Source organism: Dasypus novemcinctus, chromosome 11 (genome assembly GCF_030445035.2).
Source record: "Dasypus novemcinctus isolate mDasNov1 chromosome 11, mDasNov1.1.hap2, whole genome shotgun sequence".
NCBI classification, from domain to species: Eukaryota; Metazoa; Chordata; class Mammalia; order Cingulata; family Dasypodidae; genus Dasypus; species Dasypus novemcinctus.
Genome location: NC_080683.1, coordinates 109923117 through 109939104, shown reverse-complemented (window position 1 = coordinate 109939104; position 15988 = coordinate 109923117). Strand labels below are relative to the sequence as shown.

The 15988-nt window shown below is 39.0% G+C and overlaps 1 protein-coding gene across 6 annotated transcripts in view; it reads right to left on the bottom strand.

Annotated features, from left to right (window-relative positions):
- Positions 1-15988, bottom strand: part of AKAP7 (A-kinase anchoring protein 7) — a 146924-nt gene that overhangs the window by 125269 nt on the left and 5667 nt on the right. For all 6 annotated transcript variants that reach the window (XM_058307465.2, XM_071218663.1, XM_058307466.1 and 3 more), the window contains exons 2-3: positions 15529-15657; positions 2930-3069 (exon numbers count right to left, since the gene is read on the bottom strand). In XM_058307465.2, coding sequence (XP_058163448.1) covers positions 2930-3069; positions 15529-15657 — 269 coding nt within the window. The remainder of the gene's footprint in view (positions 1-2929; positions 3070-15528; positions 15658-15988) is intronic.

The window sequence follows — 15988 nt, the reverse complement described above, 5'->3', positions numbered from 1 at the left end:
GGAAATGCCAAGATGGGGCACAATTGAGGCTGCTTCCTGAATCTGTGCTCCCCGAAATGCAATTCTAAGACTCTAAATAAATGCCTTTATTGGCTTACAGTTTGTTATTTCTAGATTGACAAAAGCTTTGGAAGCCTTGGGGTGGGAGGCAGGCCTTGGCCTGGTCAGGGTGGCCCCAGGGAGGTTTGAGCCGAGATTTCAGCATTAACAAAACCAAGGGGAGATGCCAAGCCAGACCCCGCCCTGGCCAAGGGAGCCTGCCAGGTCCATGGGAGGCCAGAGCCTTGAGCAGAAAGAGCAAAGGAGATGGGGGAGAAGAGGCCACCGTGGAGGCGCAGGCCAGACTGTGCAGGACCTGAAAGGCCATGGCAAGGAGTTCATCTTTATCCAAACATCAGGGGGAAAACACTGAGGTGTCTAAGCAGATAGGTAACATGTCCAGCTTTGCATTTAGAAAATAGTCATTTGAGGTATTTTCACCTCCATTTTACACACCTGAAGAAACTGAAACTCAGAGAAATTAGGCAACATGACCAGCATCCATAGTGGAGTTGGTGACCCAAGTAGCATTCAAACAAGGTTTGTGGGACTCTTTACACAACCTCACAGAGGCTAAGAAGTAGAAACAAAGGCTATCGCAGCTTTTTAGGTGATGCCAACACTGCTTCTTCCTCCCATCACCCTGGCCCAAAGCCACCAGAACTGAGTGACAGAACGGAAGAAATTCTCTGCCCTCTTTCCTCTCAGCCCCCTTCCCCACCTGCCCTCCCTCACCACAACATCACCCACCAATCTTCACTGCAGGAAGTGAGAATCCAGAACAAGGCTGGGAAGGGAGGGGCCAGCCTGTGGGGCTGAAGCAGAGCTGCTCCAACTACCACGAGAACAAAGAATAGAGAGAGGTGTGAAAGTAGAGGTATAAAATGGATGGTGTCAGTTTCTCAGAAAGTTAAACACAGAACTACCATAAGGCCCAGCAATTCCACTTCTAGATAAATACCCGAAAGAAGTGAAAATGGACTCAAACAGATCATGTCTACTAATGTTCATAGCAGCATTCATCTAATAGCCCAAAGGTAGAAGCAACCCAAGGGTCCACCAAGAGATGAATGGATAAAGAAAACGTGGCACATACATACAACGGAATATTATTCAGTCATAAAAAGGAAGTTCTGATACATGCAACAACATGGATGACCTTGAAGACATCATGTTCAGAGAAATAAGTAAGGCAGAAGAGGACAAAGATTGTAGGGTCTCACTGATACATTAATTAATTAAAATAATTCTTGTTGCTTAATGGGTGCAGAGTTTCTGTTCAGGGTGATAAAACGTTTTGGTAATGGGCAGTAGTGATAGCACAATATTGTGAATATAATTAATGCCACTGAATTGTACATATGAAAGTGGTTAAAATGAGGAATTTTGTGTTGGATGTAAATTACACTTAAAATTAAACAAAGAAAGAAAGTAGATGGTCTCATTAAAGCAGCATACAGAAAGAAGTGCTTGTTAAGCATCCATACTGAGAGGCTCCGTGGGAGGAAAATCTTTAAGCAGCAAATCACAGTAAAGAATCTGGATTCACTTCCATTTACACACCACATGTCCTTAGGGAAGTTGCTTCACCTCTTCAACATTCCATGCCCTTAGGATCTGCCCTCTATGACTGCTTATTATAAGGCAGCACCACCTGCTGAACTCCTGCTCTGTTCTCATTCCCATTGGTTCACATGATGGCAAATTTCAAAGAAAAAGTATCCAAGAACTTGCAAATCTTTTAAAATAATATGTAGTTGCTGATTGCAATAAACTTTCTGTCACCTAGACACTTTCTTTTAAGGAGGTACCAGAGATTGAACCCAGGACCTAGAAGCAGGTGCTCAATCACTGAGCTACACCCGCTCACTACCTGGATAATTTTTACACTTTTAAGGTTACCCCAACGAAAAGAATCAAATATACACCAGTAAAATCACAGTGCATCAAATTCTAAAATCTTATGTTGTTGGGTAATTTCCCCCTTTTTATGTACTTGTCTCCTTAGCTAAACAGTGTGTCAGAGACCAGATATTTCATACCATAGAATACCCCATCAGAATTTATTTTTTCTTTTGATATTTATTTCTTTGGTTTAGATTCTGTTTAACTTCATCTTTTAAAATGGATTAGTATTCTCTAAAGCTACTCTAGCTAAATAGGGGGAGAAGCAACCTAAAAATGTCCTTGGTAAAAGAAATTATAACCCAGGATCAAACAGAATTCAGATCTGGCTTTTAAATCGGGCCAAGATGGAATCATACTCAGTCTTCCAAGGCAAATGTTGTTTCCTGTAGTTCCTGCCTCACTGCTCTAGCAGTTTTAATTGCACACTGCAATTTTCCCTTTCAACTACACGATAAGGGTTTCTCAGTGCAGACCAACTGGCTGGGCTCTTTTCCTCATTATTAGTCATACCACATTAATTTTTCAGGTTTTAAATAAATTTCTATCAAGCTCTAAAGTTCATCATGCTACATTACGTTGGTACAGTAATGAATAATTTTTAAAGAAGCTATATTGCACTGATCACTCCCCTACTAGGACTAAGCAGCAAGAAGCTCCAGTTCACCCTGGCCACAAGGACATGTCAGAAGCCTCTTTTCCTGTCTGGTCACTGCTCTCTGCTTATTCAGATTCTTCTGGCAGAGTGAACAAAAGTTTAGAAAGGCACTTGACACACCATCTCCCAATGCTTTCTCAAGTGATTTTATAAAAATTGTTTTTTAAATATAATCCTAATACTCCATACTTTCCTCAATAAACCAGCTAAAATGCCACCCAAGACCCTCTGAAGCTGAAGCAAGAGGGTTTACAAGCATTTAGGGCACCTTAAATATAACCCAGAATAAAACTTTATCATAAAAATAAATTTCTTTTAAAAAAGCACCTCTTTATTGGTGATTGGAATAGACAGGAAGTAGTTGGGTTGATAATCTTTCAGTTTTTTTTTCTTCTTCTTTATTTCATTTTTCTTGTTCCATTCATTTTCTTGACTTCTTTTCGAATTTATTTGAGATACATCAGTGACTAGAAGGAAAAAGTCAAACAACAACATGTCTAGTACATTTAAACAAAGATAATAGTCATAGAAAGTGGACATATGTAGCAGTCATTCAACTTTGTCATTTATTAATTAAAGCAGGGGGTCACAAATTCCTCTGTGAAGGGCCAGAGAATAAATATTTTAGTCTCTGCAAACTATATGGTCTCTGTCCCAGCTATCCACCTCTGCTGTAGAAAAAAGAAAAATTAATGGGTGGCAATTTATTTTTACTTTTAGTTTTTCTAAATTAGTATGTATTCTATTTCTAATCTTTAAACATATCACAACTATTTCATTTTTCTATTAACTTAATTTGGCAATATATTAGGCTTCATTTTTTAAGAAGTTTTGGACCACAGAGGGGTTCAACTATGGCAGGAGAGGAATGCTGGTGTGGGGTGTTATTGATGTGGGACACATGGTTGGGAGGGAGTTCTCCAGGGCATGTATATAGGGTACATAAAAATGTTCAGGGGAAGCGGATTTGGCTCAACTGATAAAGCATCCACCTACCATATGGGAGGTCCAGGGTTCAAACCCAGGGCCTCCTGACCTGTGTGGTGAGCTGGCCCACGTGCAGTACTGATGCACGAAAGGAGTGCCGTGACACGCAAGGGTGTCCCCGGTGTAGGGGAACCCCACACGCAAGAAGTGCACCCCCACAAGGAGAGCAGCCCCACGCAAAAAAAGCAAAGCCTGCCCAGGAGTGGCACCATGCACAAGAAGAGCTGATGCAGCAAGATGATATAATAACAACAAAAAGACACAGATTCCTGGTGCCACTGACAAGAATGCAAGCGGACACAGAAGAACACACAGCAAATGGACACAAGAGAGCAGACAATGAGGGGGTGGGGTAGGGGGGAAGGGGAAAGAAATAAATCTTTAAAAAAAAAATATTCGAATATATGTTGGGTATTTTCATAGCAGTTACAGTTACAAATGACAACTGAGGGAGTGCTGAGTTCCTAGCCAGGGGAGCTCTGTCACATTCCCCAATGGAACAGCAACAATCCCCCAAGTGCAAGGGCAAAGACCAGTGAAGAAGGATGTTCCAATGATGAGTCCCTGATACTGATGACTATGCTTATGAGCATGTGTGCCTGAAATTTGAACCAGGCCTAGAGCTGCAGGATGCCTAAGAGTTACCTCCTGAGAGCCTCCATGTTGCTCAAATGTAGCCACTCTCTAAGTCAAACTCAGCATGTAAATGCATTACCTTCCCCCCAGCGTAGGACATGACTCCTGGGGATAAGCCTCCCTAGCACCGAGGGATTACTACCAATCACTACCTGGTAATGCAACTAGGAAAAAACCTTGAATAAAAGGGGGAAATGGTAAAGACAAATGAGTATATATGGCTAATAGTCTTCAAAAAAGAGTAAGGAGGTCATCAGAGGGGTCATGCTTACACACACAGCAGCAGGATCCCAGAGACAGCCAAAGTAGATTCAACCCCAGGTACTAGTGCTCCTGAGGGCTACGGAGACACACAGGTTCTACAATCATGGCAGTTGGCTCTGGAGTTCATTGCCTTGTCAGTGGGCTCTACTTTGGAATTTATGTTCCTAAGTGTGATAAGAGTAGGACTCAGATGCCTCTTCTGTCACTTTTACAGAACCTGTGGTTGGCACTGGGATTGGTGTAAACCCAGGAAACTTCAATCTCTGGACTGGCCGTGTGCCAGCTGAGCCCTGAGCCTCAGCAGAGTTGCAGCTCCTACTCTCTGGTTTGTTGGAATTGCACAGGTCAGCTAATAGGGAGGTGAAGATGGTCAATCACCACACCAGGGAACAGAAAATGCCTACAGTTCCAAGCAGGAGAATTGCATCCATCAGCCATAAGGGATCTAAGCCCCCTCTCAATATAGAGGTGGAATGGGCATCACCAACCCAGGGTCCACAGGATGGAGGAATAAAATATGGATTAGAGTAAACTTACTTGTATTCTACTATAGAACTCTTGTGACTAGTAATGGAAGAAACTGCAGCATTGATCTGGAGAAAGTGGCCATGGTAGTTGCTGAGGGTAGGGAGAGGGAAGATGGGATGAGATATGGGGGCATTTTTGGGACTTGGAGTTGTCCTAAATGATATTGCAGGGACAAATGCTGGACCTTATATATCTTGCTATAACCCACTGAATGTACTGGGGGAGAGTATAAACTACAATGTAAACTCTAACCCATGTGGTACAGCATGCTCCAAAATGTTTTCACCAAATGCAATGAATGTGCCACAATGATGAAAGAGGTTGTTGATGTGGGAGGAGTGGGGGGATGGGATGTGGGGTGTGTGGGAACTACTTATATTTTTTAATGTAACATTTTTTGTGATCTATGTACCTTATAAAAAAGACAAATTAATTGAAAAATAAAATTTTTTTTAAAAATTAATGGGTGGAGCAGATGTAGCTCCAGTAGTTGAATGCCTGCTTCCCATGTACGAGGTCACGGGTTCAATCCCCAGTACCTCCTAAAAAAAACAAGTCAAAACAAAAAACAACTCTCACTGGGGAGCAGAGTAGCTCAATGCTTGAGTGCCTGCCTCTCATGTTCAATCCCCATACCTCCTAAAAAATTTTTTCTTTAAATAGGTGTGATTGTGTTGTTTACAAAGCAGGCAGTCAGCCAGATTTGGCTTGCAGACCACTATCATGTGCTGATCTAAAGCAACCCCACACACAACATGCCAGAATTTGACTGAGATAATTTTTCAATCCATCCAGTATACACACATATGTGACTTCTAGAACATGACCACTTGTGGCAATGTCACTCAGGGTGCTTTGTGGCCAGTGTCAAACTACAAACTCTTCATTGCAAAAATTGAGAGAACACTTTCAAAACTTTCATAGCAATTAGGCAGAGTAATTTAGCTACTGAATTTTGGGCTTCTATTTTGTAGGTCTTCCTTTTTAACATCATTTTTCTAATAACTCATTTTTATTATATTTTACAAAATTATTAGTCTGCAACAAATAGGAAATTTTTTTTTTAAACTGATCCTTTGCCATGGTTAGTTTGAAAAGCTCTTAGGGTGCTACTTTTTCTAGTATACTCTCTAGGGCACCAAAATGATTCATGATTCAAGTTCTACATAACTAGCTAATATTACACACAAAACCTCAGCACAGATACCATTTTTCTTTTTTGGTTTCTCTTAGTAATATTAATAGTAAAAAAATTTTTAATGAATGACTCAAACAGTGTTTTAATGTTAATTTTTAAGGAAAAACAATAAAGCATTTAAAATTTTTAAAACTAAATTTTTGTGGGAATCTACATGCTTGCTTGAGACATAGAAGATAGGGGTCAGTTAAGAGTAAGGTGACCTGGGTACTAAATCTGACTGTATCATTATGAATCAAGGTGAAATAACCAGGCTCGTTTATGCATCCATTTCACCATTACATGTACAGACGATAGGCCTAATGATTAATGTGGTAAAAATATATCTTCAAAACAGAGGATACATATTTTAATATATAAATTATTACTAGCTTCTTCTATCCATGTGAGCTTGTGAACTTTATAAATTCCATTGCTAAGAAATAGAAGCATTCTCATTTGTGTTATGAACATTATCTGAATTGCCTCACAAATTATGCCATTGGGTTTTATTGCCCATGCAATGTTTTTTAAATATGGAAAATCAAATCATTATGTTACTGGGTTATTTGTAATTTTAGAAATCTAAAAAAGGTCCTATATTTGATTGTGGTATCATGAAATGAACATACCAATTTTAAGCAAAAGCCACAAAATAGACCCATGAAATGTCACATATATTTTAAGTACACTTCTAAATACATTTTTAGCCCACCTCCACCTGCTGTTAGAAAACTGGGACTCTGAAAATGGAAAACAAATTTTTTTTAGGAGGTACCAGAGATTGAATCCAGGACCTCATTCATGGGAAGTACGTATCCCAGATGAGAGATGGTTGTTTTCATTTGTTTGTTTGTTTTTAGGAGGTACCAGAGATTGAATCCAGGACTTCGTCCATGAGAAGCAGGTGCTCAACCTCATAAGCTACATCCACTCCCCTGGAAGCCAATTTTAATATTAGTCTGGAACCAGAGTGTCTATGTTGGAACACTGCCTCCCTCACCTACCCACTATGTGACCTTAAGCAAGTCCCTGAAAAAACTCTTTACCTGTTTCCTTCTCTATAATTTAAGAAAATAATATCTCCTTATAGGGTTATTTCAAGGATTAAGTGAGTTAGTACATGAAAGCACTTCAACTAGTTTCTGATGCACAGCAAGCACTATTATTAGCTATTATAATTAGTAGACATTATCCAGAAGCAAACATAATTAGGGAGATAAATCTGTAGCTGCTAAAGGTCATTTGGGAACTCAAAGAGCAACTGAAATATTTTTAAACTGAAATGATTTATAAACTGTCCACTTTTTCATCATCCAGACATCTGTTCCCTCTATGAATATGAAAATAGTGATTTGTAATAGGTGGGTTTTTTTAATTACATAAAATACTGAAAAAATTCAAATGCAAGGTTATCTATTTTTTCTAATAAAAAATGCAAATCAATTCCAAATAAGCCCCAGTATTATTCTCCTTATATCTCATTGCCCAATTCTGGACACAGGCCTAAATGCAAGCAGCAAAGGAAGCTGGGACAATGAGTATCTGGCATTCATCAACCTCTGTGCTGGAAAACTACCTACCAAAAGGAAGACAGAGAGGGGAAGAGGCTGTTCAGAAGGCAACTGGCAATGTCTGCTCAGTCCTGAAGAGACAGTACAAGACAGTAGAAAGAATATTGAGATAAACACTAGTCTTCCAACAAGCATCCCCAATCTTTGTTTCCTTATCTGAGAATTTAAATCTGGCCAGTCCTTGGAGAAATGGCTGATTCCAAGTCTGGAACATAAAATGTCTAAGAGGGGCCTGGAACTTCAAAGACTCCTAGGATCATGTCAAAACATTCTCTACATCAACAACAACAACAGAAGGTCTCTATAGCCATTTTGAAGAGGCTCCCAGTGGCCAAAAATGGACAATTTGAATATCAAAATAATAACTTCAAAGGCATGAAGCACATCAAGTATGTTTAAACCCATCAGTTCATAATATTCAAAAGTAAACCGAAAACCAAAAACTCATTGATAACCTTTGAAAGAGTCTAAGACACCATTATTCTAAAAATCTGATAAGAAAGGAAAAGAAGCAAGAATTTATACTCCCTTTCCTGTACATCCAAATTAATAGTGTAAGAAACCAAACAGACAACTAAGGTAGAATTATTTTATAGAATTTCCTACTAATAAGCAAAAAAAAAAGATAGAGGAATACCACCATTTTGTAATCCTTAACCAAGGAATGGATCAACCCAAAGATCATCAATGGCTGCTAAGATCAATAAATGGAAAGCCGATGGGGAACTTAAATAATGGCTAGACTGAAGCCACTGCTCAATCTTGACAGCACAAAAATAAAGACAAACATTCTATACCTCTGCTGTTACACAATAGGAAGTATGAAACACCAACTCCGGAGCACCCTGCCAACGTTCCAATCCTTAATCAAGCCTCTCGATCTAACAACCAGTTTACTGGAAATATAAGGGACAGAGAAATATGTGGAATGACCAAAATATGGGAATTAGGACAGAATCTGGTTTCTTCAAGAATAAAAAGGAATGTTTAATTAAAATTTTTATCATTAGGAGACCTACAGATGAAAAGAGATTTAAGAAACATGCCAATCAAATATAATACATAGACCTCCTTGACTGGATCCTCATTCAAACAATCCAATCCTTAAAACTTATGATGTGGAAAGCAGACTTGGCCCAATGGACAGGGCATCCGCCTACCACATGGGAGGTCCACAGTTCAAACCCCAGGTCTCCCGGACCCATGTAGAGCTGGCCCATGCACAGTGCTGATGCGCGCAAGCAGTGCCGTGCCACTCGGGTGTCCCCCACGTAAGGGAGCCCCACGCGCAAAGAGTGTGCCCCGTAAGGAGAGCCGCCCAGCATGAAAGAAAGTGCAGCCTGCCTAAGAATGACGCTGCACACACGGAGAGCTGACACAGCAAGATGATGCAACAAAAAGAAACAGATTCCTGGTGCCGCTGATAAGGATAGAAGTGGTCACAGAAGAACACACAGCAAATGGACAGAGAGAGCAGACAACTGGGGGCGGGGGGAAGGGAGAGAAATAAATAAAAACTAAATAAATCTTTAAAAAAAAAACTTATGATGCAATTAGAGATGTGTGAATACTGACTGCATATTTGATGACATTAGGAAATACAACTATTTTTTGGTGTGGCAATGATATATCAGATATGCTTTTTAAAAAAAGATTCCTTATCTTTTAAAAATAATACTAAATTATTTACAGATAAAGATGGTATCTCGGATTTGCTTCAAAATAATACAATGAGGAGGAGGTGATGAATACACAAATCTCATTTGTTCCTATAATGAAACATTGAAGAAAAGAAAAAAAAAAATGAGGAGAAAGCTAGGTAATCTGGATTTAGGGTCACTTCCAGTTCTAGTTTTCAGCTATCTGTAGTAAAGATACTGACTATTGGTATTCAAAGAAATTAGGGCAGTTCATGGCAAAATTAAATAAAGAACAGTATTCAAATCAAAGCTGATTTGTAACTTTCAGTTTATCTCTAATATAATAGGGAATTCTGTAGTAGTCTAAACAATTTTTTTCAAACACTAAGCATCAACCCATTAGTGAGTTATGAAATCAACTTAGAGGGTAATAAAGCACTTTTTAAAAACTGAAATAGAATAGAGTGGAATGGCATGGCATGACATAGTATGGACTAGACAGTGCATTCCCTATGGTAAGTGTATTTCTTCATGAAACTTTTATTTCAGTTTTATGCACAAACATGTATGCTGGGTGGCAACGTAAAATGGATTCCTTATGGTGAACATAAGACAAATTATCATTTTTGCTGTATCTAACTCATACTCTAATATGAACAACACTAAGGAGAAAAAATATGCATTTTAAAAGACCACTGAAACTTTCAGCATTTTAAATTGTTTTATGCCTTATTTAAAACTAAGCTATCCTCCTGTCTCCAAAAACTGATTTTTGCCATTTCAGACATTCCATAAATCCATTTTGTAGATATCCAAAGAAGGAAAGTCATTTTCTCTCAAGGCAATGGTTATAAATGTTCAACAACTTTATCAACTCTAGTTTTATGAGAATAGTGTAAAATCCCAGGTCAGAATAAAAACCTCTTGGTAAAAATTAAGTACAGAGTTTTAGCACCCCTAAGATGTTCTGTCATCTGCTTGAAGATCTCTCAACTGAGGAATCTAAGTTCCCTTAGCGTTCTCTGATTTTAAAGGATAACCATTTAACTCTTCCTTTGAACTGGATGATCTAAAATGTTCTTTTGTTATGTATCACAGATAGGCAAAGTTTTAAATTATCTGATGAGAGTTGGGTAAAAAAGAGAAAATAATACTATCAGTATTGGGAAGCGGACTTGGCCCTGTGGTTAGGGCATCCATCTACCACATGGGAGGTCCGCGGTTCAAACCCTGGGCCTCCTTGACCCGTGTGGAGCTGGCCATGCGCAGTGCTGATGCGCGCAAGGAGTGCCGCGCCACGCAGGGGTGTCCCCCGTGTAGGGGTGCACCCATAAGGACAGCCGCCCTGCATGAAAGAAGTGCAGCCTGCCCAGGCGTGGTGCCTCGCATACAGAGAGCTGATGCAGCCAGATGATGCAACAAAAAGAGACACAGATTCCCAGTGCCACTGACAGGAATACAAGTGGATGCAGAAGAACACACAGAGAATGGACTTAGAGCCCAGACAACTGGCGGGGAGGGGAAGGGGAGAGAAATAAATTTTAAAAAATAAATCTTTAAAAAAAAAAGTTTAAGCATTTTTAAAAATATAACAACAGTATTAGCTAATAAATAATCATAGAATTTATCATTTCCCATGGCTCTAAACTCTCTAATAATTACAAAGTTAAAATTCTGTGTGCACTAAGATAATTATGATTATGATCATTTCAATACAAAGAGAACTGAATTGCACATGTAGTACAGACCAGTGACTGAACAAAAAAGGCACTTGATTTCATTTTGAATCTTGATTTAAATGTGGCTTGACTGTTAAGGGTTGTGATTGTTTAGAGATTAGTCAATTAAACTAAAGTGCTCCACAAATTTCCACTCTTAAGAAACACAGTAAGCTGTTCTCCTCAGCAGAGTATGTCTCCTTTGCAGACTCCCATTTAACTTTCAGAGGCAAGACTAACAGAAACCCCAAACATTTTCTGGAGGGTTCTGCACGGTTTCTCACCAATATACTCCTGACCTTTCCCTTGTAAAGAGAACAGAGCCATCAAGGTCCAGGTCAAACACCCACCAATGTTGGCTTTTCTCCTGGGACAGGTCCCACCTATGGAGCCAGAAGTGTGACTCAGGTTGCACTGTTTCTTCAACATTTCTAAGAGATTTTTTTTCTGTACGTACATTTGAATATTTTATTTATAATTCTAGTAAAATAGTCTCTTCCTTACAACAAAGAAAAGATATGAAGGACCATTTTGGCCAGCCCACATGATGCCTCATCAGGATACTGCACCTCATGGAAGGTACCGCACTTGACAACTAGGAAGACAACGAATCAAACGTGGGAAGGAGTTTTCATACTGGCAAGGATTCCCCTTCCCAGTGTTCTCGTTAGCACTGCTTTCCTCACTGCTCTGCCAGGATTTCTATCAGCAAGAATTTCTTGGCAGTTAACTCACAATTTCCACCCGCCAAAGGAAACTGAAGGAACCAAAGGCAACAAACAGCAACCTGAGAATTTTAAGGATTTTCTCTACTACAGAGGCAGCAGACTGATTAAATTTACAAGTTACTAAATGTAAGTGAAAGCCAAATTAAGTCCATTCAAGCTGCAAGCTCTAATTATCCTGTGTTATGGATACAAATACTCTTATTATATCTATCAATAAAACTCCCAACTTTTGTACATGTCTTTGAAAACTCTCACTTCATAAAAACTAGTTAGTGGATTGCAAAGAATTTTACTATTTATTCCTTAGTGTTTTAGTCAATGCTATTAGAAAAATGAAAGGGTAAGTTGTCCCCAACAACAGAGGGATATATCCCAAAGGTTGTGCACATTATTTTACATTTTTTATTGCTTTCTTACACATGTTCGCTCTTTTGATCTGCCAGCCACCTAAGGAGAAGGGAATTATTATCCCCATTTCACAGCTAAAGAAGGCCACTCACAGTTAAATGTCCAAGTCACAAGTTTTAAATTATATAGCCAAAACTTAAAACATAAGTCTTCTGTTTCTTCCATTATTCCATAGTGCCTGTGTGTAAGCTGGAGTCTGGAATTTGAAATCCAACCTCCCACAAAAGTAATATTATACATGGTGGTTTGCAATCTAGACTAACCCACCAAGACATTTATTTTATAAAGTCCGCACTATCAAAAAGTGGTGAAATACTATATAGCTAAAAATGGATATTTTGAAGAGTGGCCAGAGTCCCTTAATTTACACTGATAATATCATTTCTTTGGTAAGAAATATACCGTAAGTTGCAGAGAAAAGAGCCTATTCATAAAAGAGCTGGCCCACCCCCTGAAGATGCAGCTGTCCATTTCAGAAAATAACAGAATGCAGGGCCAAAAGTACATCCCCTTCCTTCTTCGAGCCCCCTGTCCCATTTCTCCCAGGGGAGAAACAAGAATCCAATGGCTATGGAAATAGAGCTTGCTCTCTGGGATTCTGGAGGCATCTTGCTTTCCGTCCTTACTGAAAGCTGTTTGTTCACATATGTGAGATGCTCATCTCTTGTTCTGATCTAACCTATGAGCAACCAAAGGGAGCAATTCAGAGTCTAGAACAGGGCTGAGAAAGAAGTGTGGAGGCAAGAGGCCCACCGTGGGAACACAGGGCATGATTATTCTGGAGAATTCATTTTAATTTTATATCCCAATTATACAGAATACTGAAACCAGAAAGAAATGATTCAATTTTTTCAAATACATCCACTGCATTTGCTCAGTAAGCAACGAATTAAGAGGAAAACACTAAATCATTACTAGTCTTGCCTTTGTTTTCCCAAAAGTTGTCTTCGTCTACTTAACACATATGCAAGCACTTCAAATGAAGGTTTCTGGAACAGCTGTGAAAGTCACAAAAGCTGCTCTTCTGTACAGGAAGCAGAAAAACGCAACCCTGGTGAAGCAAACATCCCTTCACACTTCCTTTTCCCTTGGATTATGGAATGGGGAAAAATGGTTTAATAAGATATCAATGTTGTAATAAGTGTCAAGCACCTCATATCCTTACGATTTCCCAAGGTAGCCAACCAGGTTCACTGCAGCCAGAAGCCGATGTGGTAGACGGCAGTGTGGTTTCTGAGACTGGCTGAGCATCAGAATCACCTGGGACAGTTGAAAAAACAAAAGAGAAAAGATTCCCTGGCCAGACCAAATGATGGAAAACAGGGATCTGTACTTTTACACTGCTCCACAGAAGATTCTGATGAAGGCAAAGAGAGCTGGTGTATTGGGAAAAGTCCTGGATAGTTAGTTCAAACTTACATTCTGTATTAGTCAGCCAAAGAGGTGCTGATACAAAATACCAGAAGTCAGTTGGTTTTTACAAAGGGTATTTATTTGGGGTAGAAGCTTACAGTCACAAGGCCATAAAGTATAAGTTACTTCCCTCACCAAAGTCTGTGGCCATGTGTTGGAACAAGATGGCTGCTTACATCTGTGAGGGTTCAGGCTTCTTCTTCCAATATCAATTGTAGGCTGGGATAAGTCTCATCCTTCTCCCAAGGCTGGTTCCTCTCTGGGCTCAGCTGCTCTGTTCTCTCCACAGGGCCAGCTGTAAACTGTCAGGCAAACAGCTTGTCTCTCTTCCTGGGGTCTCTGCCAGATCTAACGGAGCTTTCTTTCCTCACATACCTGCTTCTCTGTATATTTACTTCCTGCGGCTCCAGCATTAAAAATTCCAACTTTCTCTTCTGCCATGTCGTTTTCTCTGTGAGTCCCCGCCTACCATGTCCTACTGAGGTGGCCCAATCAAAGCCCTAGCCATAATTGAATCAAGTAAAAGTGATACCTCTGAATTCAATACAACCTAAGGGTATCACTAGGCCAGAGGAATAGACCAGTTTACAAGCATAATCAGTATTTCTTTTTGGAATTCCCCAAAAATATCAAACTGCCACACCCTCCAAGCCTCTACTCCTGCCAACCTCTGCGAAGTCTTCCTGACACCTTCTCCCACCCCAACTGCCCCACTCCCTGTATTCCCAGAGCATCCTGCATGACACACATCTTATGGGATTATAGCTATAATGTAATGTCATGTCGTGTCATGTAAAGTATAATAATGTTTCAGCATAGTGAAACTGTGATTTTCTTGAAGCCAACAACTGTTGCGTGTTTCAATATCCCCTCTACCTATCACCTGGCATTTGCCAGATATACAGTAATGTCCATCAAAGAAATGACTAAAATTAGACATCATACATTCTATAACTACTTTTCAGCTGTGTAAATTTAGTTAATTCACTTACCCTCTCAATTTTCTCTTCTTAAAATGAAGAAGACTAAACAAGATAATTTCTTATGACACTTCCAGTTATAGAATTCCAGTCATGATAAATCTATATCAAATCAGAGTAAGTTCTATATAAAGCTGCAGTCAGTGAGTGGCATATGGTATATAGTCAATAAATATGTGTTAAAATGTATTGGTGCTTTTCCTTATTTTCTATTCTCAAGTAACCTGCATAAAAGGCAAATCTGTCTCGTTTTTAATGGTGCTAGCACCAGCAACATCTCCGTATTGTTTTTACAAAGACATAAACATAGATACTTAGGTAGTTTCAGCAGTTACTTCCACCAAGTAAGCATGGGTTCTCTCTTTGTGGACAGAGACCTCAACTGAATGGATCCAGTAAGTGCATACTTGATTAAAAGTTTAAATGTTTTCAACTCTAGCCTATTAAGCTCCATGAGCGCAGAGGAAATTCTGTATTGTTCACTCATGATTCTCCCAATGCCTAGCAAATGCATGGCACATGTCCAATGCATGTGCCAAGTGTAAACACTTGTGAAATGAATGAGTACTGCTGAAATCAGCAGTGGTTCTAGAATACCTGAAGAAGGGAGTCACAAACCATGCAATGATCAGGCCCATTATTTTCAGAATAGCTTATAAACTATGGAATGATCCAGCACAAAATTTTATGAGACATGCCTTAATATTATGTGATAATGTTAGCAATATAATACCAATGATACAGATAACTACTAATTAACAACCAAAATTCAAAAACATGACAAGCATTTAATTTGTAGTAATTAAGAAAAAATATATATATAAATTTACTACTCAGTGCTTCTAAATAGTATTTATTTGATAATGTACTTACATTCATAATCATCTTTTATATCTATAGTTGCAAATGGCATATCTATCAAAGAATCCATAATATTGTCTTCAAATTCCTCTGACATTTTTTTTCTTGATGTGTTTTCACACTCATTGGAATTTATTCCTCCTTCAAAATATCACAAAAAGAAAAATACTATTTAACTTGTTTTTCTAACTCATATACTAAACCAAAATAATTCAGCTAACTTAATCTAATATAAATTAACATCTAAGAAATAATGCAACTTGTACTCAAATATATTATAAAACCATTTATATAAACATTATTTATACCATTCTATATTTGTATAAATGCTTTTTTATTTTAAACAGGCTCTAAAAGCTTTAGTAATTCTATAAAGGACAGTACTCAACTCAAGGTTAGATAAAGACTGAGTTGGGAAACGGACTTGGCCCAGTGGTTAGGGCGTCCGTCTACCACATGGGAGGTCCGCAGT